Source organism: Notechis scutatus, chromosome 14 (genome assembly GCF_049901735.1).
Source record: "Notechis scutatus isolate UNSWTSFEM ecotype Mainland chromosome 14, rNotScu1.2, whole genome shotgun sequence".
Taxonomy (NCBI): Eukaryota; Metazoa; Chordata; class Lepidosauria; order Squamata; family Elapidae; genus Notechis; species Notechis scutatus.
Genome location: NC_142022.1, coordinates 1,440,914 through 1,461,164, shown reverse-complemented (window position 1 = coordinate 1,461,164; position 20,251 = coordinate 1,440,914). Strand labels below are relative to the sequence as shown.

Below are 20,251 nucleotides of genomic sequence, written 5' to 3'. Positions count from 1 at the left end.
CGGCCGCCTCTGCGGCTCCTCTCCGCCCCGGAGGAGGCGCCTTTTTCCCCTGCCCGGCCGCTGCTGGTCCCCGGCTGCGCCGTCCGGCCCTGGCTCGGCGGCTGGGCGAGGGGAGGACCATGAGCGCCTTGCGGGACGTCTCGCTGCAGGACCCGCGGCTGCGCTACGAGCTCATCCAGCGCATCGGCTCCGGCACCTACGGCGACGTTTACAAGGTGCGCAACGGGGCGCACGGCCGGCTTTTTGGAGAGGGTCCCCGGGCGCGCTTGGGGAGGGAGGGAGGGAGGAGGGGTCCCCAGGAGGGAGGGGGAGAGAGCAGGGGAGGGGGTTTCTAATGGGGGGTCCCGCTGACTGGCAGCCCCCTTTTCTTTCCCCCTCCCCCTCCCCGTTGGGCAACTTCTCCAAAGCGCGCTTTTGGAGACGCGCAACGGGAGCAAGGAGCCGTGGACTGCATCGCTGCGCGGTGGCGGTGGGGATCATTCTGCAACCCCCACCACCACCACCATCTCCCGGGTGGGGTGTGGATCGGACTGGGGAAGGGGTGCAGAGGGGTGGGTGGGTGGGTGGGAGAAGCAGGAAATTGTGGCCGGGGGTTCCAGGGCTTCTCCCCCGCCTCCCCCCGGGGCGTGTCCGGGTCTCTTGCGCTCAAGTTTTCCCTTTTTTGTTGTTGCACAGGAACCAAAGGGTTGCCCCAAGCGGAGGGCGCCTTTTGGAGAAGGCGAGGCGAGTGTGGGCTGGGCTGGGCTGTGGGGTGGTGCTGGCTTGGCTGGCTGGCTGGCTGGCTGCTTCTCCGGCCAAGGTCGGCTCTGGGGGGCAGGCTGGCTTTGCTACAAGTTGTAGGCAGGGCGGGCGGGATCCTCTCCCTGCTCGCTCCGCTTTCCTGGAGGGAGCGAAGTGACCACAATGCGCTTATTTGTCCGGGTTGCCAGGGAGTTTGGCACGCGCGGATCTTGCGGTGCTGAGGGCTAGGAAAGAGGGAAGAAGAGAGGAAGGAAGGAAGGAAAGGAAGAGGAAGGTTGGGAGGGAGGGAGGGAGAAAGAGAAAAAGCAAGAGGGAGATAAAGAGAAAAAGAAGAAGGGGGGAGAAGGGGGAAAGAAGAAGAGAAAAAAGAAGGAGGAAGGGAGGAAGAAAGAAGAAAAAAGTGAGAGGGAGATACAGAAAAGAAGAGGAAGATTGGGAGGGAGGGAGGAATGAAGAAAGAAAAAAGAGAGGCAGAGAAAGAAAAAGAATATGATTAGGAGGAAGGGTGGGAGGGAGGGAAGGAGGATGAGAAAAAAGGGAGAAAGAAAGAAGAACGAGAAAAGATTATGTGGGAGGGAGGAAGGAAGAGAAACAAGTGAGAGAGAAAGAAAAATAAAGAAAGAAAGAAGAGGAGGAAGGTTTTGAGGGAGAGAAAGAAGCAAGAGAAAATGAAGAATATTAGTGGGAGGGAGGGTGGAAGGAAGAGAAGAAAGAGAGAGAAAGAAAGAAAGAGAAACTGTTGAAAGAAGATCCTTGCAAATTAAAAATGGTTGTCTTTGCAGGGGCTTTGGCAAGGGTGGGTGAGCAGGGCGGAGGAAGGAACATGGAGCTATTTTAAGAAGAAAGAGCTCAAGAGAGGAAATTGGCTTTGGGGGACCTTGGCAATATTTTTGGACCCATCATCCGTTTCTTCCCCTTTGTTTGGGGTCCTCCTGAAACTTTGGAGTCCTGGGAGCAAGCTACTAAACAGGAATTACTTTGCTGAAAGCTTATCTGATTTCTAGTGGGGTTTGTTTGTTTGTTTGTTTGACACTGCAGGCCACAATTTCTCAACCTCAGCCGCTTGAAGGTGCCTGGACTTCAACTCCCAGAATTCCCCCAGCCAGCTTTGCTTTGAATTCTGGGAGTTGAAGTCCAGGCACCTTAAAAGTTATTGATATTGAGAAATACAGTATTGTTGTACACTAACACAGGTCTACTACTACCACTAACACAGGTAACCAGTACGCTAACACAGGTTACTTGCTATTTCATAGGAACTGGGGGTGAGGCAATACTTGCCAATTTGAAAACACCTGTGGGTCCAGGGGTCCAGATTGATAGTCCTGTTACACAGGACTGTAATATTATTTATTAAGTTTATATGCCACCCGAAATTTTGAGTGGTTTAACGGAAAGCATGAATTCTTGGTGCTCAGGGAGAGGGGGTGGCATGTTTTGAGATCCTTGATAGTGGAATATTTATTGATTGATTGGATTTTTATCTAATAACCATTCTCACCAAAATTGATAAGGCAAGCAAAAGAATATAGAATGAGAGCGAATGCCACTCCCTACTAGCCCTGATGATGCTACCTAGATTGGTAATGAAAAGTCTGCAAGAAAGCAACCAAGCTCAGAGAGCATCAAGGACCCCCCTCCTCCTCCTCATTCTCCCCACTTCTTCTCCTCCTCCACTCCATAAAACCCACTCCCTTCTAGCCCTGATGATGTTACCTAGATTGGAAATGAAACGTCTACAACAAAAGCAAGCTCAGAGAGCACCAAGGACCCTTTTCCTGTTCCTACTCCTGCTCCTCGTCTTCCTCCTCCCTTTTTCTCCTCCTCCACTCCATAAACCTCACTCCTTTCTAGCCCTGATGATGTTACCTAGATTGGTAATGAAACATCTGCAACAAAAGCAACCAAGCTCAGAGAGCACCGAGGATCCTCCTCCTCCTCCTCCTCCTCCTCCTCCTCCTCCTCTACTCCATAAAACCCACTCCCTTCTAGCCCTGATGATGTTACCTAGATTGGTAATGAAATGTCTGCAAGAAACAACCAAGCTCAGAGAGCACCAAGGATCCTCCTCCTCCTCTACTCCATAAACTCCACTCCCTCCTAGCCCTGATGATGTTACCTAGATTGGTAATGAAACATCTGCAACAAAAGAAACCAAGCTCAGAGAGCCAATGTTCTGATCTAGGCTTCCTTAGAAAGCATAAAACACCATCTTAGTCCCGGCAAAACCTCTTTTATTTCCACGGCTGTGAATTACGTTCATTCACAGCCTGCAAGGCTTCACAAAAAGTCTTTCAGGGGAATGTTTATAGACACCCTTATCTTATCGCACTTGGAACGTGGCCAGAGAACTAATTGCCAGGCGCAGGGCAAGGCCAAACTTGACAAAAGTTCTGTTGACAAACAGAACTTTTCAAAGCTTGAATCGACCGGACGAACTAATTGCTTCCTGCAAAAGCCCACGTCCCATTTGCTCCTCTTTTATCTCCTATGGGAGGGGCCAGTCACCTCTGAGGTGTGGCCTTACTCCTGAGTTGACCCCGCTTTCTCAATTGTCTCCCCTGCCTCACTGCTGTCCGAGCCCGAAGGCAGCTGATGACTGTCAGCCTGCCCTGGCCCCATCCCTGCCTCTGATGCAGAGCGGTCGTCCGAGCCCTCCTCAGCCTCCAGGCCCGGCCCAGGTTCCTCCCCAACCTCCTCACTACTGTCCGACTTCCGTCAGCCACCGGCAGGGCCACAGCAACCAACAAGGACAGAACAGAACAGTTAAAAAGATGCAGATTGGGTCAGCTGTGCTGATGGAAACCAGAAACAGATCTGTTTTTATACTGAATGGCGAAACACAGGCGGTCCTAGACGTATATGACCGTAACGGAAGGCCAACATTTCCGTTGCTAAGTGAGATACCTGGAAGTGAATTTTGCACCTCATTTTGCCACCTTTCTTGCAGCCATTGTTAAGCGAACCGCTGCAGTTTTTACCTCAGTGACACTGTTGTTAGGTGAGTCTAGGTTCGTCGACTTTGCTTGTCTGATAGTCGCAAAAAGGGATCACATGAGTTTTTTCCAAAGGAGATAAGGAGAAACTTTCTGACAGGGAGAACAATCAACCCATGGAACAGAAGTTTCCCTCGGAGGTTGTGGGAGCTTCATCACTTGAGACTTTCAAGAAGAGACTGGACTGCCCATCTGTCAGAAATGGTGTAGGGTCTCCCGTTTGGGTGGGGGGTTGGACTAGATGACCTACAAGGACCCTTCCAACTCTGATTATCTGTTATTTTTTAACTTAAGATGGCTGGACTTCAACTCCCAGAATTCAGCTGGCTGGAAGGCCGCTCCTCTTAAAAGTATATTTACTGGAGAATTCTGGGAGTTGAAGTCCAGCCATCTTAAAGTTAACAGGGTTGACGAACAGCGATCCAATGTTTTGATGTAAATTCTCGTGCAACGTATCCAGGCATATGTGTGTGTGTGTGTGTGTGTGTGTGTATCTTCACTGTTCATTTCACCATCCAAGTGATATATTTATTTTATTTGGGCACACCAGTTGATCGAACTGGCTTCATCCCGTCTCGTTAGTTCACACATCCAGAGTCGAAAAGGATCTCTTGATTAAAACAGATCCTATAAAACAGTGTTTTTCCAACCTTTACAAGCACCTACAAGATGTGTGGACTTCAACTCCCAGAATTCTCCACTTCGCATGGCTGGCTGAGGACTTCTGGGAGTTGAAGTCCACGCATTTTAAAAACCGCTATAAAACAATCCTGGGCAACTGGCATCTTAACAGTTATGTTGGGGGCCCCCATTGCTTAAAATGTCTAACCCGCATGATCTTTATGCTGGTAGAAGAGCTTCGACTGGGAGACTGGAAAAATAATGCAATCTGTGTCTTTAAACCGATTCATTCAAGTTACTAGTCCTCAATACTTTTTTTTTTTTTTAATCCATGCTTTCCTCTCTGAGTAAATCTGATTTAGCCTCCTGGAGCCAGAGGGAAAGAGGAGAAGAACAAAAAATATTATAAAAGCATGGGCGTTTTGCAGATTCTGTACCCACTGAAGGCAGTTGGAGGAACAGCTGTTGTGACGCTTCCGTATGTTGTTTTCTTATAATTGTGTGTATGTGGTTGTGTGTTCATCCTTAGAAGCCCATGAGGTGCCCTTAGCATCATTAATACCAGTAGTCACAATCATGATAATCCTATTTTATGATGCTTCTGCATTTCTGCATTTAAATCCAGCCCTATTTTCTTGCTGGTAAAATTGGTTTTTCCCCCCACCCCAAGCTGTATTTTATTGCACAGGTAGTCCTTGACTTACCTCAATTGATTTAGTGACCGTTTGAAGTTACGACGACACTGAAAAAAGTGACTTAGGACCGCTTTTCATACAATCATTACAGTATTCTCCATGGTCACGCTGTCAGGATTCCAGCAATAGCCCTAGTTAAATCATGATTCTTGAGCCAAACTTCAAAAAACTTCAAAGGATTTATTAGAGGCGACATACTGGCACTGCCCTCTATGAAGCCAACTCTGGCAGGCATAATTTACAGTCCCCTGTGACCCTGTTTCCCCTGTCCCCCCTGGGTGTGTCATAAATCACATTCTCCAATTGAGCACGCTCACAGCCTGGGTGTGTCATCAATCACATTCTCCACTTAAATATATTCCAGGGCAAAAGCTCTGGTAGTTTCGCTACAATTTTTACAGATAAGAGTTGGAATGTATTTCCGCTTCCAAACTGCTGCACTGCTCTTCCAGATTTCCTTCCCCTTTTTATTTTTATGGCAACTACTAAAACAGGCATAGGAATGTTTTATGAGTTGACACACAAAATCAAAATTCAGACACTTGGCCACTGACTCCTATTTATGACAGTCGCAGTGTCCCAGGGTCACGTGATCCCCTTTTGCGACCTTCTGACGAGCAAAAGTCCATGAGGAAGCCAGGATTCACTTAACAACCGTGTAACTAACTTAACGGCAGGGATTCCCTTAACAGATGTGGCAAAAATATGTTGTAAAATGGACGCCAAACTCACTTAACAAAGGTCTCGCTCAGCAACAGAAATTCTGGGCTCAATTGTGGCCGTAACTCGAGGAGTACCTGTTTTTTCCGTTGTTTTGATTTTGCACTCTAGCCTTTACGACAATCTTGAGCGGGATTTGCACCCTTCTAGTTTAGTGAAAATCTGGCCTCTGTATTACAGTATAATCTGGTGCTGATTTAATTGGAATTAAGACCTACTGAGTTCAGTGGGACCACCTCCTCCTCCTCCACCTCCTCCACCTCCTCCTCTTTCCCCTCTTCCTCCTCCTCTTCCTCTTCACAAACCCTTGTAACATGGATGATATTACCTAGTTGGGTCATGAAACGTCTGCCTGAAAACCGCCGTGCTCAGAAAGCACCACAGACCCCCTCATTTCAATCATGACAACCAATTATCTACCAGTAATTCTCCTCTATTCGTACGATAACAACTGCAGCGATTTGCTTAACAGCCATGGCCAAAAATAATAATAAATGGTCACAAAACCAGGCGAGAGTCACTCAACAACCTCTTTGCTTAGCAACAGAATTTCTGGTCCCGGTGATGGTCGCAAGTTGAGGACTCCCTGTATTTGGGACTCTTAACCAGGATGACACAGGGTGACAGAGCTTCCCCATGCTCCCCACCCCCCAACAAGCCATCACGTGGTTGACGTGGCTGGGGCTTCAAAGATTGTGGGAACCCAGCTGAGATGCTGTGAGAATCACAGTGTGGTGGGGGACAGTGCCAGGTGGGGACTGTTGTGGCCCACCAGTGGCCAGTGGAGCTGGTGGCAGACTCGGACAGTGAGGAGGTTGGGGAGGAACATGGGCCAATCCTGGAGTCGGGGGAAGGCTCTGACGAGGACTCTGAGTCGGAGGCAGAGATGGGGCCAGGGCTGTCCGACAGTTATGAGCTGCCTTCGGAGGAGGAGATCAGTGGGGCAGAAGAACAGCTGGAGCCTGTTTCCCAATGTGCGCATGCACAGAGCTGCCAGAAGAAGGGCACAGCTAAGGAACAAAGGTCAACTCAGGAGTAAGGGCACAGATGGCAGTGAATGGCCCCTCCCATAGGGAATGAAGAGGGAGCAAAAGGGGAGGGGTGTTTAAAGGAGGCAGTTAGTTCGTTTAATTAGTGTGAAGATTTGTTATCTGAGTTTGTGACTCACAGGGACTCCTTGCCAAATATTTCCTTGTACAGTGTTTGGAAGCTATCGGCCTGGCAGCTCTCCAAGCCTGATAAAGGTCTGTGATTGTAAATTCACCCTTGAAAGACAGTTTGCCGGGACTTTGTTGGATGTGAATGAGAGGAAATTCACATTAGCCAAATAAAAAGGGGTTTTGTCGGGACGAGGAGTCTTGTTTCGTGATTTGGTGAAGCCTAGGTCAGAACAGGGACACTCCGGTAGCAACCGAACCATGGTTAGTGCAGCTCAGCCTCACTAGCTAACACAGGAGGCTCTGGACCCAGAATAGCAATTGCCGAGCCTTTGTCATGCCCCTGTCGGAGTCTGAATCCGAGGAGAAAGATGAGCAGCCAACAGGACATGGGAGTGTGCCTCTGTTGGCTGTGGAGGAAAGTGGGGAAGGGCAAAGTCTGGCTAGGCAGAGCAGGGAAGAGGTAGAACAAGGGAGAAGGGGTTCAGAGGAAGACCCAGACCCACCCCCTCTTCATCCTAGGGCATGCAGGGAGGAACGGAGAAGGGAGCAACATGGGTTGCGTGGCTTACGGGGGAAGAAAGGGCCCTGATTCCCTTCATTAGCCACAGCTGGGAATGAGAGTTTAAAAGAGATGCATGCTGAGAGCGGTGAGTTTATCTTGTGTTGACTTTGCATATCTGTGTTCCTGGCGTCTTCCCAACCGCGTTGAATTGCGGCCGTTCCTTCACGTCTGGAATTCCTTCTCCTGCCCTGTTGGACTAATGACCTCATTTTGCCTTGATTGGACTTATAGTTCCAGTTTTTGTAGACCGCGTTTTGGACTGGATTCCCTGCAGCCCAAGGCTGTTCCTGGGAGAGTTTTTCTCCAGCCCAGAAGGTAACCAGGACAGTTGGAGCTTATAAAGGGAGTCCTACTGATCATCTGACTGTGTTGCCTTTGTGCCACGCCCCTTTGGGTCATCACATTGCCTTGATGTGAAAGACACACACTTCACACCCTGGTTTGTGACTCCTTTTGGATCCTAATAGGGAGGGACGGATCTGACCTCCCTTCTGCATATCAAAAGAGAATAAAACAGCCTTCCCACTCCTTTTCCTGGACCTTTTTTTTCTCCCACCTCCTGGACACCAAACCGAATTAGGAGTGGGCTGCTTCTCTTTGGATCCCGGCTGATGCCCATTGTGTGCAGACATTGTTCAGGAACCAGCAATTTCCTGAGATTCTTAATTTAGGAATAGCTTAGGGCTGGTTAGCTGGCAGCCAGGGTGACTATTTTCAACTCCGACGGGGTTGGTCACCAAACCGGTAGTAACACCAGTTGAATCCAACCCCATCAGTGGAGGCTTTCAAGCAGATATTGGGTAGCCATTTGGCTTCCTGCTCAAGCAGGAGGTTGGTCTAGAAGACCTCAAGGTCCCTTCCAACTGTGTTATTATGTTATCTTTGTTGCTCTTCTCTGCCCTCTTTCAAGTGGCTGCACAGTCTCTTCTTAAAATCCTCCAGTGATGCACCCACAACTTCTGGTGGCAAGCAGTTCCACAGGTTAATTGTCCTCACTTTCAGGAAATTTCTCCTTAGTTCTAGGTTGCTCCTCTCCTTTTTAAAAATAAGTTTTATTGCATATAAAAACATTAAAAACGTTGAACTTGGTGATCTTCTTTGACATACATTTCTGTCGATACATTTTGCATTTAGAAAGATAAAGAAGTTGTGTACAATTTATATACATTTATAGACACATATACATTTAGACTTCGTAGTTTTAAAATCTTTCTCATTAATTCTCGTGTACGAGGTCCGTCATCTCATCCCTAGTTCACCTTAAGTTCTTATTTCAATTTTATGAACTCCCTTTCATGCCCTTCCAGTAATAAAAATTTGTTCCAAATTTTATGGTATTCTGATTCATCTTGATCCTTCAATTCTAAAGTCAACCTATCCATTTCGGCGCATTGTAATATCTTACCAATCGTAACTTCCTCACTAGGGATTTCACTCGCTTTTTAATTTTGGGTGAATATCTTCCTTGCTGCCATGATTACACGTAAAATTAAATAGGTATCGGCTTTACTAATTTTTTCTTCCATTATTCCCCGTAAGAACATGCTTTGGAGAATAGGTTGACCCAATTTCAGACGAGCGGCTGCCCAATCTCGCCTTGAAAACCTCCAGTCGGTGCATGGCAACCTCCATTTCCGACGGCAAAGCCATTCCATGGGTGGTTTTGCTCCCCTTCCTCTTCGGTTGCGTCACACCGATGCTCTGCAATCCGACAAGCAGCTGTGCGCCTCCCACCCTTGGTGGCGGTTGAGCTGGCTGAGCAAGGGAGGCAGGATGTTGTCTCACTGCTAAGCAGAACGGGGTCTGAAGAAAAGGAGCTGCCCGTTTTGTGTGTTTGTAGGTGTTCTTGACAAACCATGGCTTCACGCAACCTGACTGCCATAGTGAATTTTGGCTGCACGTGAATTTTGATCCCAGAGGGAAATGCTACAAAGGTCGTAAGTGCAAAAAAAAAAAAAGTCATAACTCACTTTTTTTCGGAGCCATTGCAAAGTTGAACAGTCGCTAATCAAGGGTCTTCAAACTTGACAGCTTTAAGACTTGTGGACTTCAACTCCCAGAATTCCCAAGGCAACATGACTGGAGGAGGAGGAATTCTGGGAGTTGAAGTCCACAAGTCTTAAAGCTGTCAAGTTTGAAGGCCCCTGCTCTATTACCTTTCACCTATCATCTATCTATCTATCTATCATCTATCTATCTATCTATCTATCTATCTATCTATCTATCTATCTATCTATCTATCTATCTATCTATCTATCTATCTATCTAATCTATCTAATCTATCTATCTATCTATCTAATCTATCTAATCTATCTAATCTATCTATCTATCTGTCTGTCTGTCTGTCTGTCTGTCTATCTGTCATCTCTCTCTCTCTCTCTCTCTCTCTCTCTCCGTACCTACCTACCTACCTGTCTACCTATTTATCTATCACAAGGCTCTTCAAACTTGGCAAGTTTAAGACTTGTGGACTTCAACTGCCAGAATTCCTGAGCCAACATGACTGGAGGAGGAGGAATTCTGGGAGTTGAAGTCCACAAGTCTTAATGCTGCCAAGTTTGAAGACCCCCCGCACTAAACGGACTGTTGTAAATTGAGGACTACCTGTATTTATTTATTTATCCATACTGTAGTAATCTCTCTATGAAGGGAAGGGTCCTTTATTTGTGCCCAATATAATCGAACTGACATTACTAGTGACCTTTTTAGTTGTGACCTCAAGAGGAAAGGAGCCTGGCTGTGGGGATTACAGATTAACAAGAGTTGGAAGGGACCTTGGAGGTCATCTAGTCCAACCTCCACACACACACACACACACAAGCAGGAGATCCTACACCATTTCTGATTGATGGCAGTCCAGTTTCTTCTTGAAAGCCTCCAGGGATGAAGCTCCCACAATTTCTGAATAACAGAATAATAACAGATAATCAGAGTTGGAAGGGACCTTGTAGGTCATCTAATCCAACCCCCGGCCCAAGCAGGAGACCCTACACCATTCCTGCCAGAGGGCAGTCCAGTCTCTTCTTGAAAGCCTCCAGGGATGAAGCTCCCACAACTTCCAAAGGCAACTTCTGTTCCATGGGTTGATTGTTCTCACAGTCAGAAAATTTCTCCTTATTTCCAGGTTGAGTCTCTCCTTGGTCAGTTTCCATCCATTGTTCCTCGTCTGGCCTTCGGGTGCTTTGGAAAATAGCTTGACCCCTTCCTCTCTGTAAACATAGAAATACTTGTTTCTATGGATGGAATTTCTTGTGAATTTTATCCAGTGGAACAGACAGTTTGGGAGTTTTGACTGCACAGTCATCAAGGCATGTAAGGTGCCGATGATTTGACTCATGATGACACAAGTCTTTGTCCCCGTGTCCAACTGCTAAGGTTTTCTCCTGGTATCTGGAGAGAATTTATGTGGCCATCTGACTTTCGAAGACTTTTTAAAACAATACAGGAAGTTAGGGTTTAAATTTTGGAGCCCAAAATATCTGAAACATTTGTGAAACATTTTCGGTTTTTACAACCTTTCTTGCTTCAGGTGTTAAGGGAATCGCTGCGGCCGTTCAGTGAGTTACACGATAATTAAGTGAATTTGGCCCAATTTTGCTTGTCAGACAGTTGCAAAAGGGGATCACATGATCCCGGACATTGCAACTGCCACAAATATGAGTCAGTTGCCAAGCCTCTGAATGTTGTTCTCCCTGGGGATGCAGCAACGGTCATAAGAGTGAAGAACTGTCATAAGTCGCTTTTTTCAGTACCGTTCTAACTTTGAACGGCCACTAAACGGACTGTTGCAAGTCGAGGATCTACCTGTACACAGGTTGTGTAAAGTTTGTTATTGATCCCTCTGTATCTCAAGGTTATTCCTACATACTATTTTCTGTTTGGGATCCAATGCCCACTTTGCATTGTTTATTTTTTTCTGAATCATACTTGGACCTGTGGATGTTTTAATATTTGCATTCTTGTAACATCGGTGAGATCCTGGGGGATTGTTGGAAGGAATGAATGGATGAATGCATTTATTTGCAACCCACATTTTATTACAAATAACGTAGGGTGGAGAACATACGCAACATACCTTTCTCCTCCTAGTTTCCCCACAGCCACAGCCCCGTGTGAGAGAGAATATGGCTGGCCCAAAATCACCCAGCCAGCTTTCATGGCTAAGGCAGGACTAGAATTCACCATCTCCTGGTGATTGGCCCAAAGTCACCCAGTTGGTTGTCATGCCTAAGGCAGGACTAAAATTCACTGTCTCCTGGTGATCAGCCCAAAGTCACCCAGCCAGCTTTCATGCCTAAGGCAGGACTAGAATTCACCGTCTCCTGATGATTGGCCAAAAGTCACTTAGCCAGCTTTCATGTCTACGGCGGGACTAAAATACACTGTCTCCTGGTGATTGGCCCAAAGTCATCCAGCCAGCTTTCATGGCTAAGACAGGTTGAATGAATGAATGAATGAATGAATGAATGAATGAATGAATGAATGAACGAATGACTTTCCAGGGGGTTCAGAGGCATCCTTTACAGGAAGAAAATTATTTGGGATAACTACTGTGTTACTCAGGGTGGAACAGTGGTAGCAGAGCATATGGTAAGGTATAAAGTAAAGCTGTCCCTGCGGGTTTTCCCCCACTCGTTGTGACCGACTTTACGGGGCAGTGGTCACCTCCGTTTCTTCAGCCAAAGAGCATATGGCAGGAGCGTGAAAAAGTTGGAGCAGAAGAATTTCACTAAATCTCTTCTCCCACAGAAAAGCAATGCGTAGAGGCTTTTCCTGAACGACCTATTCCTTTCCTGATCACTCTGGTTCTCTCCACAGGGGCGAGATACCGAAACTGGAGAACTGGTAGCCATCAAAATTGTGAAAATTGACCCAGGTAGGCGGCAATTCTGACATTTTATGTTCCAAAAAGTCGGTGAATTCTTAGTAGTTACCACTCCAATTTTAACCAATTTCAAGATAGGCCAGCTCAGGAAATAAAAGGTTGCTACTATATTGGTAGGCCTGCTTCTCAGAATCAGAATGGAACGGAAAGGGACCATGGAGGTCTTCTAGTCCAACCCCTGCTCAAGCAGGAGATCTTATTGCCATTCTGGACAAGTGACTGTTCAATCTCTTCTTAAAAACTTCTGGTGTTGGAGCACCCACAACTCCTGAATGGACGCTGTTCCATCGATTAATTGTTCATACTGTCAGGAAATTTCTCCTTAATTTTTTAGGTTGCCTCTCTCCTGGATTAGTTTCCATCCGTTGCTCTTTTCCTGCATTCAGGTGCTTTGGAAAATAGGTTGACCCCCCTCTTCTTTCTGGCAGCCCCTCAAATCCTGAAAGACTGCTATCATGGCCCCCCCAGTCATACCCAATTCCTACAACCGTTCTTCATATGTTTTAACCTCCAGTCCCCTAATCATCTTTGCTGCTGTTCTCTGCACATTTTCCAAAATCTCATCATCTTTTTTTGCAATGTGGTGGTGACCGAAACTGGGTGCAGTCTTCCAGGGGTCAACTTGAAGATGAGTGGACTTCCTCCCCCACAATTCCTCAGCTAACACTGAGAAATACTAAACCCACCAACCATATTCTGGCTTAATGTTACCCTTCAGTTTGCCCAACCTGCAAAGATAATATAGGTAGTCCTTGATTTACAATCACTTGTTGAGTGACTGTTCAAAGTTACAACGATGCCGAAAGAAAGTGACTTATGACCAGTTCTCACATTTCCATCCCAATTATTCTACATTCCGTGTTCTAACTGGGTATGGATAGTCAATCAATCAAATCAATCAATCAATTAAACATTTATGGCCTATGCATGTGTGTACAATGAAATTGAAATAGACTAGTCACTAACAAAGGGAAGGATTAGAGGTGGCATGATGGCCATTTTCCAATATTTGAGGGGCTGCCATAAAGACAAGGGGCTCAACCTATTCCCCAAAGCACCTGAAGGCAGGACAAGAAACAATGGCTGGAAACCAACCAAGGAGAGAAGCAACCTGGAATTAAGGAGAAATTTCCTGACAGTGAGAACAATTAACCCCTGGAACGACTTGCCACCAGAAGTTTGGTGTGTTCCATCCCTGGAGGTTTTTAAGGAGAGAGAAGACAGCCAATTATCCAGAATTCTTCATAGCAGATTAGAGCAGGACAAGAAACAAAGGCTGGAAATTAATCAAGGAGAGATCCAACCTAGAACTAAGGATAAATTTCTTGACAGTGAGAACAATTAACCTGTGGAACGACTTGCCACCAGACATTTGGTGTGTTCCGTCCCTGGAGGCTTTTAAGAAGAGTTTGCACAACCGTTTGACTGGAATGATATATAGCTGTGATGGCGCACGCAGAGCCATTTGTGCCGGCACGCGAGCTGCAGACACTTACCTCATTGCGCATGTGCCTGCCTCACCGCTGATTTTCGGCTGGTTTGAGGCCTTTTTCGGCCTCCCAAAGGCTTGAGGAAGGCTTCTGCAGGCTTCTGCAAGCTTTGTAGGCCGAAAACTAGCCCCACTGTGTCACTTCCGGTATTTTTGGAAAATCAGGAAGTATGAAACGGGCCTAGTTTTCAGCCTACAAAGCCTGCAGAAGCCTTCCTCAAGCCTTTGGGAGGCGGAAAAAGGCCTCAAACCGACTGAAGATCAGCTGTGAGGCTCAGTGCAGATAAGGGGGCGGTGGGGTGTTTGCCCACGCATGCGTATGGGACATGGGGGGGCACATTGCCTTCTGGGTACTGGCACGCGAGCGCGAATGTGCAAGCGCACGCACAATTTTTGGCACACGAGCCCAAAAAGGTTACCCACCATTGATATATAGGGTTTCCTGCTTCAGCAGGGGGTTAGACTAGAAGACCTCAAGGTCCCTCAAGAGAAGGACTAGGGGGTGACGTGATAGCAGTGTTTTCAATATTTGAGGGGCTGTTAAAAAGAAATGGGGTGTGTGTGTGTGTGTGTCAACCATTGTCGAAGGAAGGTCTTCTTAGAGACTGTTCTCCCATCTTAGGGGATGACATCGGATCGATTCAGCAAGAAATTACCACCCTCAGGGATTGTCGCCATCACAACGTTGTGATGTATTTTGGAAGCTACCTCAGGTAGAGAATTCCGTCCTCTGGAGTAAAACACAATGGGAACTTGGAAGCGGTAGACTTGCTTAAGCCCCCGGGCAGCCCCTATTCTCAACTTTATCAAATTATCGGGTAGCAAGTTGAGCACGGTATAATACACTAACCCGGGGGTCGCCAACCTCTTGGACCTCAGGGACCACCAAACTCAGAATTTTAAATCCTGCGGACCACTAATATGAATTTTGACTTGGCTTGCTGACGTTGGTGGGAAAGTCGGTCCCATATTCCAGAACTGCAATAGTCACAGGACTGGCCCTTTGGTCACCCCGGAGCAGCTGCTCCTCCACCCAGGTGCACCGGCCTGCCATGGACTGGAGGAGCTGCTCCGGGATGACCAAAAGGCCAGTCCTGTGACTACTCCAGCTCTGGAATAGGGGACCGACTTTCCCACCAACGTCAGCAAGCCACCCCGGGGCGAATTTCCCTTCCCCGCCGTTGGTCTTACCTTCCAGTTCCAGCTTGCATGGCTCTACTTAAGGTAAGGTTTGCGCTCAGCTGAAGGATGGGGGCCAGTGGGTGGGCGGGCTGTGTGGGCCTTGTGTTCCCGTGCAGCCTGGATTAATTGCTTTGGGGGCACATTTCCCTGCAGGCCACCAATTTTTTTCTCTCAGACCACCAGTGGTCCCCGGCCTACTGGTTGGTGACCACTGCACTAACAGATGGGAAGGCCCCAATCCAACTCTTCATTCTCTAACCCCCAAAGGCCTCTTTTTTCCAGTCCCAAATCTTAGACACGGTGAAATGTAACTCCGCTCCCTACATGTTCAGAGGCAACCTGTTCTGCCCCAAACACGACAAACTCTCTGCAGTGAAATCAATGATTCCTTTATTAGGAGCACCAGCAGCCACAGCAAAAAGCTTATTTTTCATCGCAGGCTAACTAGTCTATCCGGCTGGGAGATAAATTGTTGTCTGCCACATCTATTCGTCTCTGCCCCCTGTTTTTTAATCCCCAGAACTATGGTGGGACTTTGCTAGCAGCAGTGGCTCTTCCGTCCCAAGGACCGGCCCATAGATTTCCACTGCTCTCCTCTCTTCTGCCTTCTGCCCATCTGCGTGACAGGCACTATTAAGAGGGGTGGACTTCCAAGAATTCCCAGCCAGGGTGCTTTAAGAGGGGTGGACTTCAACTCCCAGAATCCCCCAACAAGCACGCTTTAAGATGGATGGACTTCCACTCCCAGAATTCCCCAGTCAGCATATTTTAAGATGAGTTTACTTCAACTCCCATGCTGGCTGGGGAATTGAAGTCCCCCCATCTTCAAATGGAAAAGGTTGAGAAAGAAGTGTCCTTAACCAATCAGGTTTCATTCAACAAACCCTGGGTTAATCCATCATGCAAACCTGGTTTGAGTCAGAAGTGCCTGCCTGACGAGCTGCCTTTCACTGTGGGAATTCTGGGAGTTGAAGTCCATCCTTCTTCAAGCCACCGATATTGAGAAACATTGAATTGGGGATCGCATCTTACCCAACCAGCCAAGCTCTTGCTGTCCCAAATAATTATGTATGTGTATATCTCCAGTTCTCTGATACAAATTTCCTTTTTATTTCTGGATTTTAGGAATGATCGACTGTGGATTTGCATGGAATATTGTGGAGGGGGGTCCTTGCAGGAGATCTATCACAGTGAGTTTCTGCCTGTTGGAAGACGGAAGGAAGTATTATTTGCTGTCCTTTTAGGATCCATTTCTAAGTGGATTATACACATTATAGTAGAGATGGTGGAGATGGCGTGGTAGCTTACATTCCTGGGATCAGCCTACATTCCAGCATAATTTGCAGGAGGCAACCGGGGGTGGAATTCAAATTTCTTAACAACCAGTTCTGTGGGTGTGGCTTGGTGGTCATGTGACTGGGTGGGCATGGCTTGTATGTAAATATTATAAATATTTATATAAATATTGATTTTTTTTAATAAAAAGAGCAACTTTTACCCCAAAGCAGGCAAAGCAGGCAGGCAGATTGAGTTGCTCACAGAATCACAGATTCACTTAGAGATCTTCCTTTCTGCAATCTGCTGCCTGAGTCTGCACTGAAAAGCTTCAGTCCTAAGGAAGGTTCAGCTCTGCTTTTAGATTATCTAGAAAGCAAGAAATCCAGGGACTTCTGAAGGCAAGCTGATTAATTGTTCTCACTGTTAGGGAATTTTTCCTTAATTCCAGGTTGCTCCTCTCCTGAATTAGTTTCCATCCGTTGTTTCTCTGGTGCTTTGGAGAATAATTTGACCCCCTCCTCTTTGTGGCAGCCCCTCAAATACTGGAAGACTGCTAACTTATCCTCCCCTAGTCTTTCTTTTCTCTAGACTGGCCAAACCCAATTCCTGCAACTGTTCTTCCCATGTTTTATGCTCCAGGCCTTTTAATCATCTTAGTTTGCTCTTCTCTGCATTTTTTCCAAAGTCTCAACATCTTTTTTTGTAATGTGGGGACGGAAACTGGATGCAGGATTCTATAGATGTGATATGTCCACGTAGCCTCCGAGAATTGGGACCACAACTGAAAGAAAAGAAAAAATTGCAAATGGGAGATTAAATCCTTTGGCTTGGCCACCTATTTCCCTTTCTCCCCCCCCCCCCCCCCCCGCACAACTCACAGAAACAAACCTGTTGATGATCCAGCCTTGGCTAGTTCCCTTTTGGAAAATTTTACTTCCCTTTTTTGCTCTCATGTGCCTTGGGTGCCAGGAGAGGGTTCAATTTGCAGTTGGGGGGAAAAGTTAGAAAAGGAAGTGATGGCTGCCTGATGGAGAGTGAAACAGTGCGCCTTTGACCCCCTGTAGAATTTAAACCAAAGGGCCAGTTTGGCTGCTCCGAATTAAAGGGATTAAAGTGGATTAAAGATGATTAATATGGGCCCTCCCTCTTATGAATGAATGCCCCCTTTGTTTCCATGGGGGGAAGTTTAGGGAAAATTCTTTGGAAAACTCAACAAAATGTCATCATGTGCAATTTAATCCCAACAAAATGGAAAGTTGCAAATTTGCTTTTGGTGGATTCCACCCCTGCAGGATTTGGGGCGGTGAGTGGCCAGTAGATGCTGAAACTCAAGATTAATAGTTATTAATAAAGGGGTGAAATCAAGATCACATGAAGTGTTGGTACCACTTTATAATGCCTTGGTAAGGCCACACTTGAAGTACTGTATCCAGTTTTGCTCACCCAGGGGTGGGATTCAAATTTTTAACAACTGGTTCTGTGGGTGTGGCTTAGTTGGGGAGTGTGGCTTGGTGGTCATGTGACTGGGTGGACGTGGCTTGGTGGTCATGTTATTGGCTGGGCATGGCCAAGTCAACATCACTCACATCGAGGCACGCATCTCCTCGCCTGGCCTCTCGTGACTGTGGGGATGCTACAACAGTCGTAAGTGTGAAAAATGGTTATAAGTCACTTTTTTCAGTGCCATTGTAACTTGGAATGGTCACTCCACACAAGCAAAGTACCAGCAAAGGAGGGGGAAAAAAACTCCAGAGAGGTTCCTGAGACAGGAAGTCTAGTCCTACCACGAATGTACTAAGGGTTAATAGAGAGGCAGTTTCTGTAAGCAACACCAGAATGTTTCCTTCCTGCCTTCCTTACAGGATTAGCCCAGTAATTTCTTCTAACAACTGAACTGGTTCTCCAAACTGCTTAGAATGTTAACAACCGGTTCTAGCGAATAGGTGCAAACTGGTAGAATCCCACCCCTGTGCTCACCCCAATATAAAAAAGATATTGAGATTCTGGAAAGAATGCAGAGAAGAGCAGCAAAGATGATTAAGGGACTGAAGGCTAAAACATGCAAAGAACTCTTGCAGTTTCATTAAACTACTCTAGTTTAATGAAAAGAAGGACTAAGAGTCTTAAAACATTTGAGGGGCTCCTATAAAGATGAGGGGGTTAAACTTCTTTCCAAAGTACTGAAAGCGAAGACAAGAAGCAACTGATGGAAACTAATCAAGGAGAGAAGCAACCTAGAACTAAGGAGAACTTTCCTAATGAATGGTGAGAGCAATTAATATGGAATAACTTTCCACCAGAAGTTGTGGGTGCTCCATCACCAGAGGCTTTCAAAAAGAGACTGGACAACCATTTGTCTGAAATGGTGTAGGGTCTCCTGCTTGAGCAGGGGGTTGGACTAGAAGACCTCCAAGGTCTCTTCCATCTCTGTTCTTCTAAGTTGTGATGACCCAAAGGGGCGTGGCACAAAGGCAACACAGTCAGATAATCAGTAGGAGTCCCTTTATTAGCTCCAACTTTGCCCCCAAGGTCCTGGTTACCTTCTGGCTGGAGAAAAACTCTCCCAGGAACAGCCTTTGGCTGCAGGGAATCAAGGCCAAAACGTGGTCAACAAAAACTGTAACTAAAAGTCCAATCAAGGCAAATGAGGTAATTAGTTCGGCAGGGAAGGAGCAAGAATTCCAGACATGAAGGAATGGCAGTAATTCAACACAGTTGGAAGATGCCAGGAACATAAATAAGCAAAGTCAACACAAGATAAACTCACGTTTGCTCCCAGAAGCTGCCACACTCAGCTTGCATCTCTTTTAAAGTCCCTTCCCAGCTGTGGCTAATGAAGGGAATCAGGGCCCTTTCCTCCCCCGTAAGCCATGCAACCCATGTTGCTCCCTTCTCCGTTCCTCCCTGCGTACCCTAGGATGAAGAGGAGGGTGGGCCTGGGTCTTCCTCTGAACTCCCTCTCTCTTGTTCTACCTCTTCCCTGCTCTGCCCAGCCGGACTTCGCTCTTCTCCAGTTTCCTCCACAGCCAATGGAGCCACACTCCCACTCCCTGTCAGCTGTTTGTCTTCCTCCTCGGATTCAGACTCCGACAGGGGCATGACATAAGTTCTAGGTGCTAAGATAATTCAGTTTTCTCTTTTTTTCAGGTACTGGGCCTCTATCTGAAAAACAGATTGCCTATGTCTGCAGAGAAACCCTCCAGGTAAGTGTAAAGGTGATGGGGATGACTCTTCCTGCCGGGAAAAGCAAAATATAGTGGGTTCCAGGACTGATATTCAGGCAGTCCTTGCCTTACGAGCATTTGTTTCGGGATTGAAGTTACAACATCATTGAAAAAAGTGACTTATGGCCATTTTTCACAGTTACGACCGTTTGCAACATCCCCACGGTCACATGATCAAAATTTGGCCGTTTGGCGACCGTTTCATATTTGTGATTATTTCTGTGTCCTGGGATCACATGATCCCCTTTTGCGACCTTCTCACAAACAGAGTCATTGCGGAAGCCAGCTTCACTTAACAGCCTTGACACTAACTTAACAACTGCAGTGGATTCACTTCACCAATATGGCAGGCAAGATCATAAAACGGGGCACACCTCATTTAACAACTGTCTTGCTTAGCAACAGAAATGTAGGGCTCCCTTGTGGTCGTAAGTCGAGCACTACCTATAATTCCACTATAATGATAATTTGCTGGGCAATTATTTGGAAACGGTTTCCCACCCTTTCTATTATACATGCTGGCTGGGGAATTCTGGGAGTTGAAGTCCACAAGAATTAAACTTGCCAAGCTTAAAGATTTCTGGTTTGGAAAAAATATATAAACGGAGAGAAACGTGATACAAATAGTCCCAACTTACGACCATTTTTGTAGTGTTGACTGAAGTTGCAACGGCACTGAAAAAAGGGACTTATGTCTG

At 46.6% G+C, this 20,251-nt stretch overlaps 1 protein-coding gene across 4 annotated transcripts in view; it reads left to right on the top strand.

Moving 5' to 3' along the window:
• Positions 1–20,251, top strand: part of MAP4K2 (mitogen-activated protein kinase kinase kinase kinase 2) — a 53,976-nt gene continuing 33,725 nt past the window's right edge. For all 4 annotated transcript variants that reach the window (XM_087943691.1, XM_087943690.1, XM_087943689.1 and 1 more), the window contains exons 1-5: positions 1–215; positions 12,314–12,371; positions 14,492–14,582; positions 16,177–16,241; positions 19,477–19,532. In XM_087943691.1, coding sequence (XP_087799817.1) covers positions 120–215; positions 12,314–12,371; positions 14,492–14,582; positions 16,177–16,241; positions 19,477–19,532 — 366 coding nt within the window. In that variant the 5' untranslated portion in view covers positions 1–119. The remainder of the gene's footprint in view (positions 216–12,313; positions 12,372–14,491; positions 14,583–16,176; positions 16,242–19,476; positions 19,533–20,251) is intronic.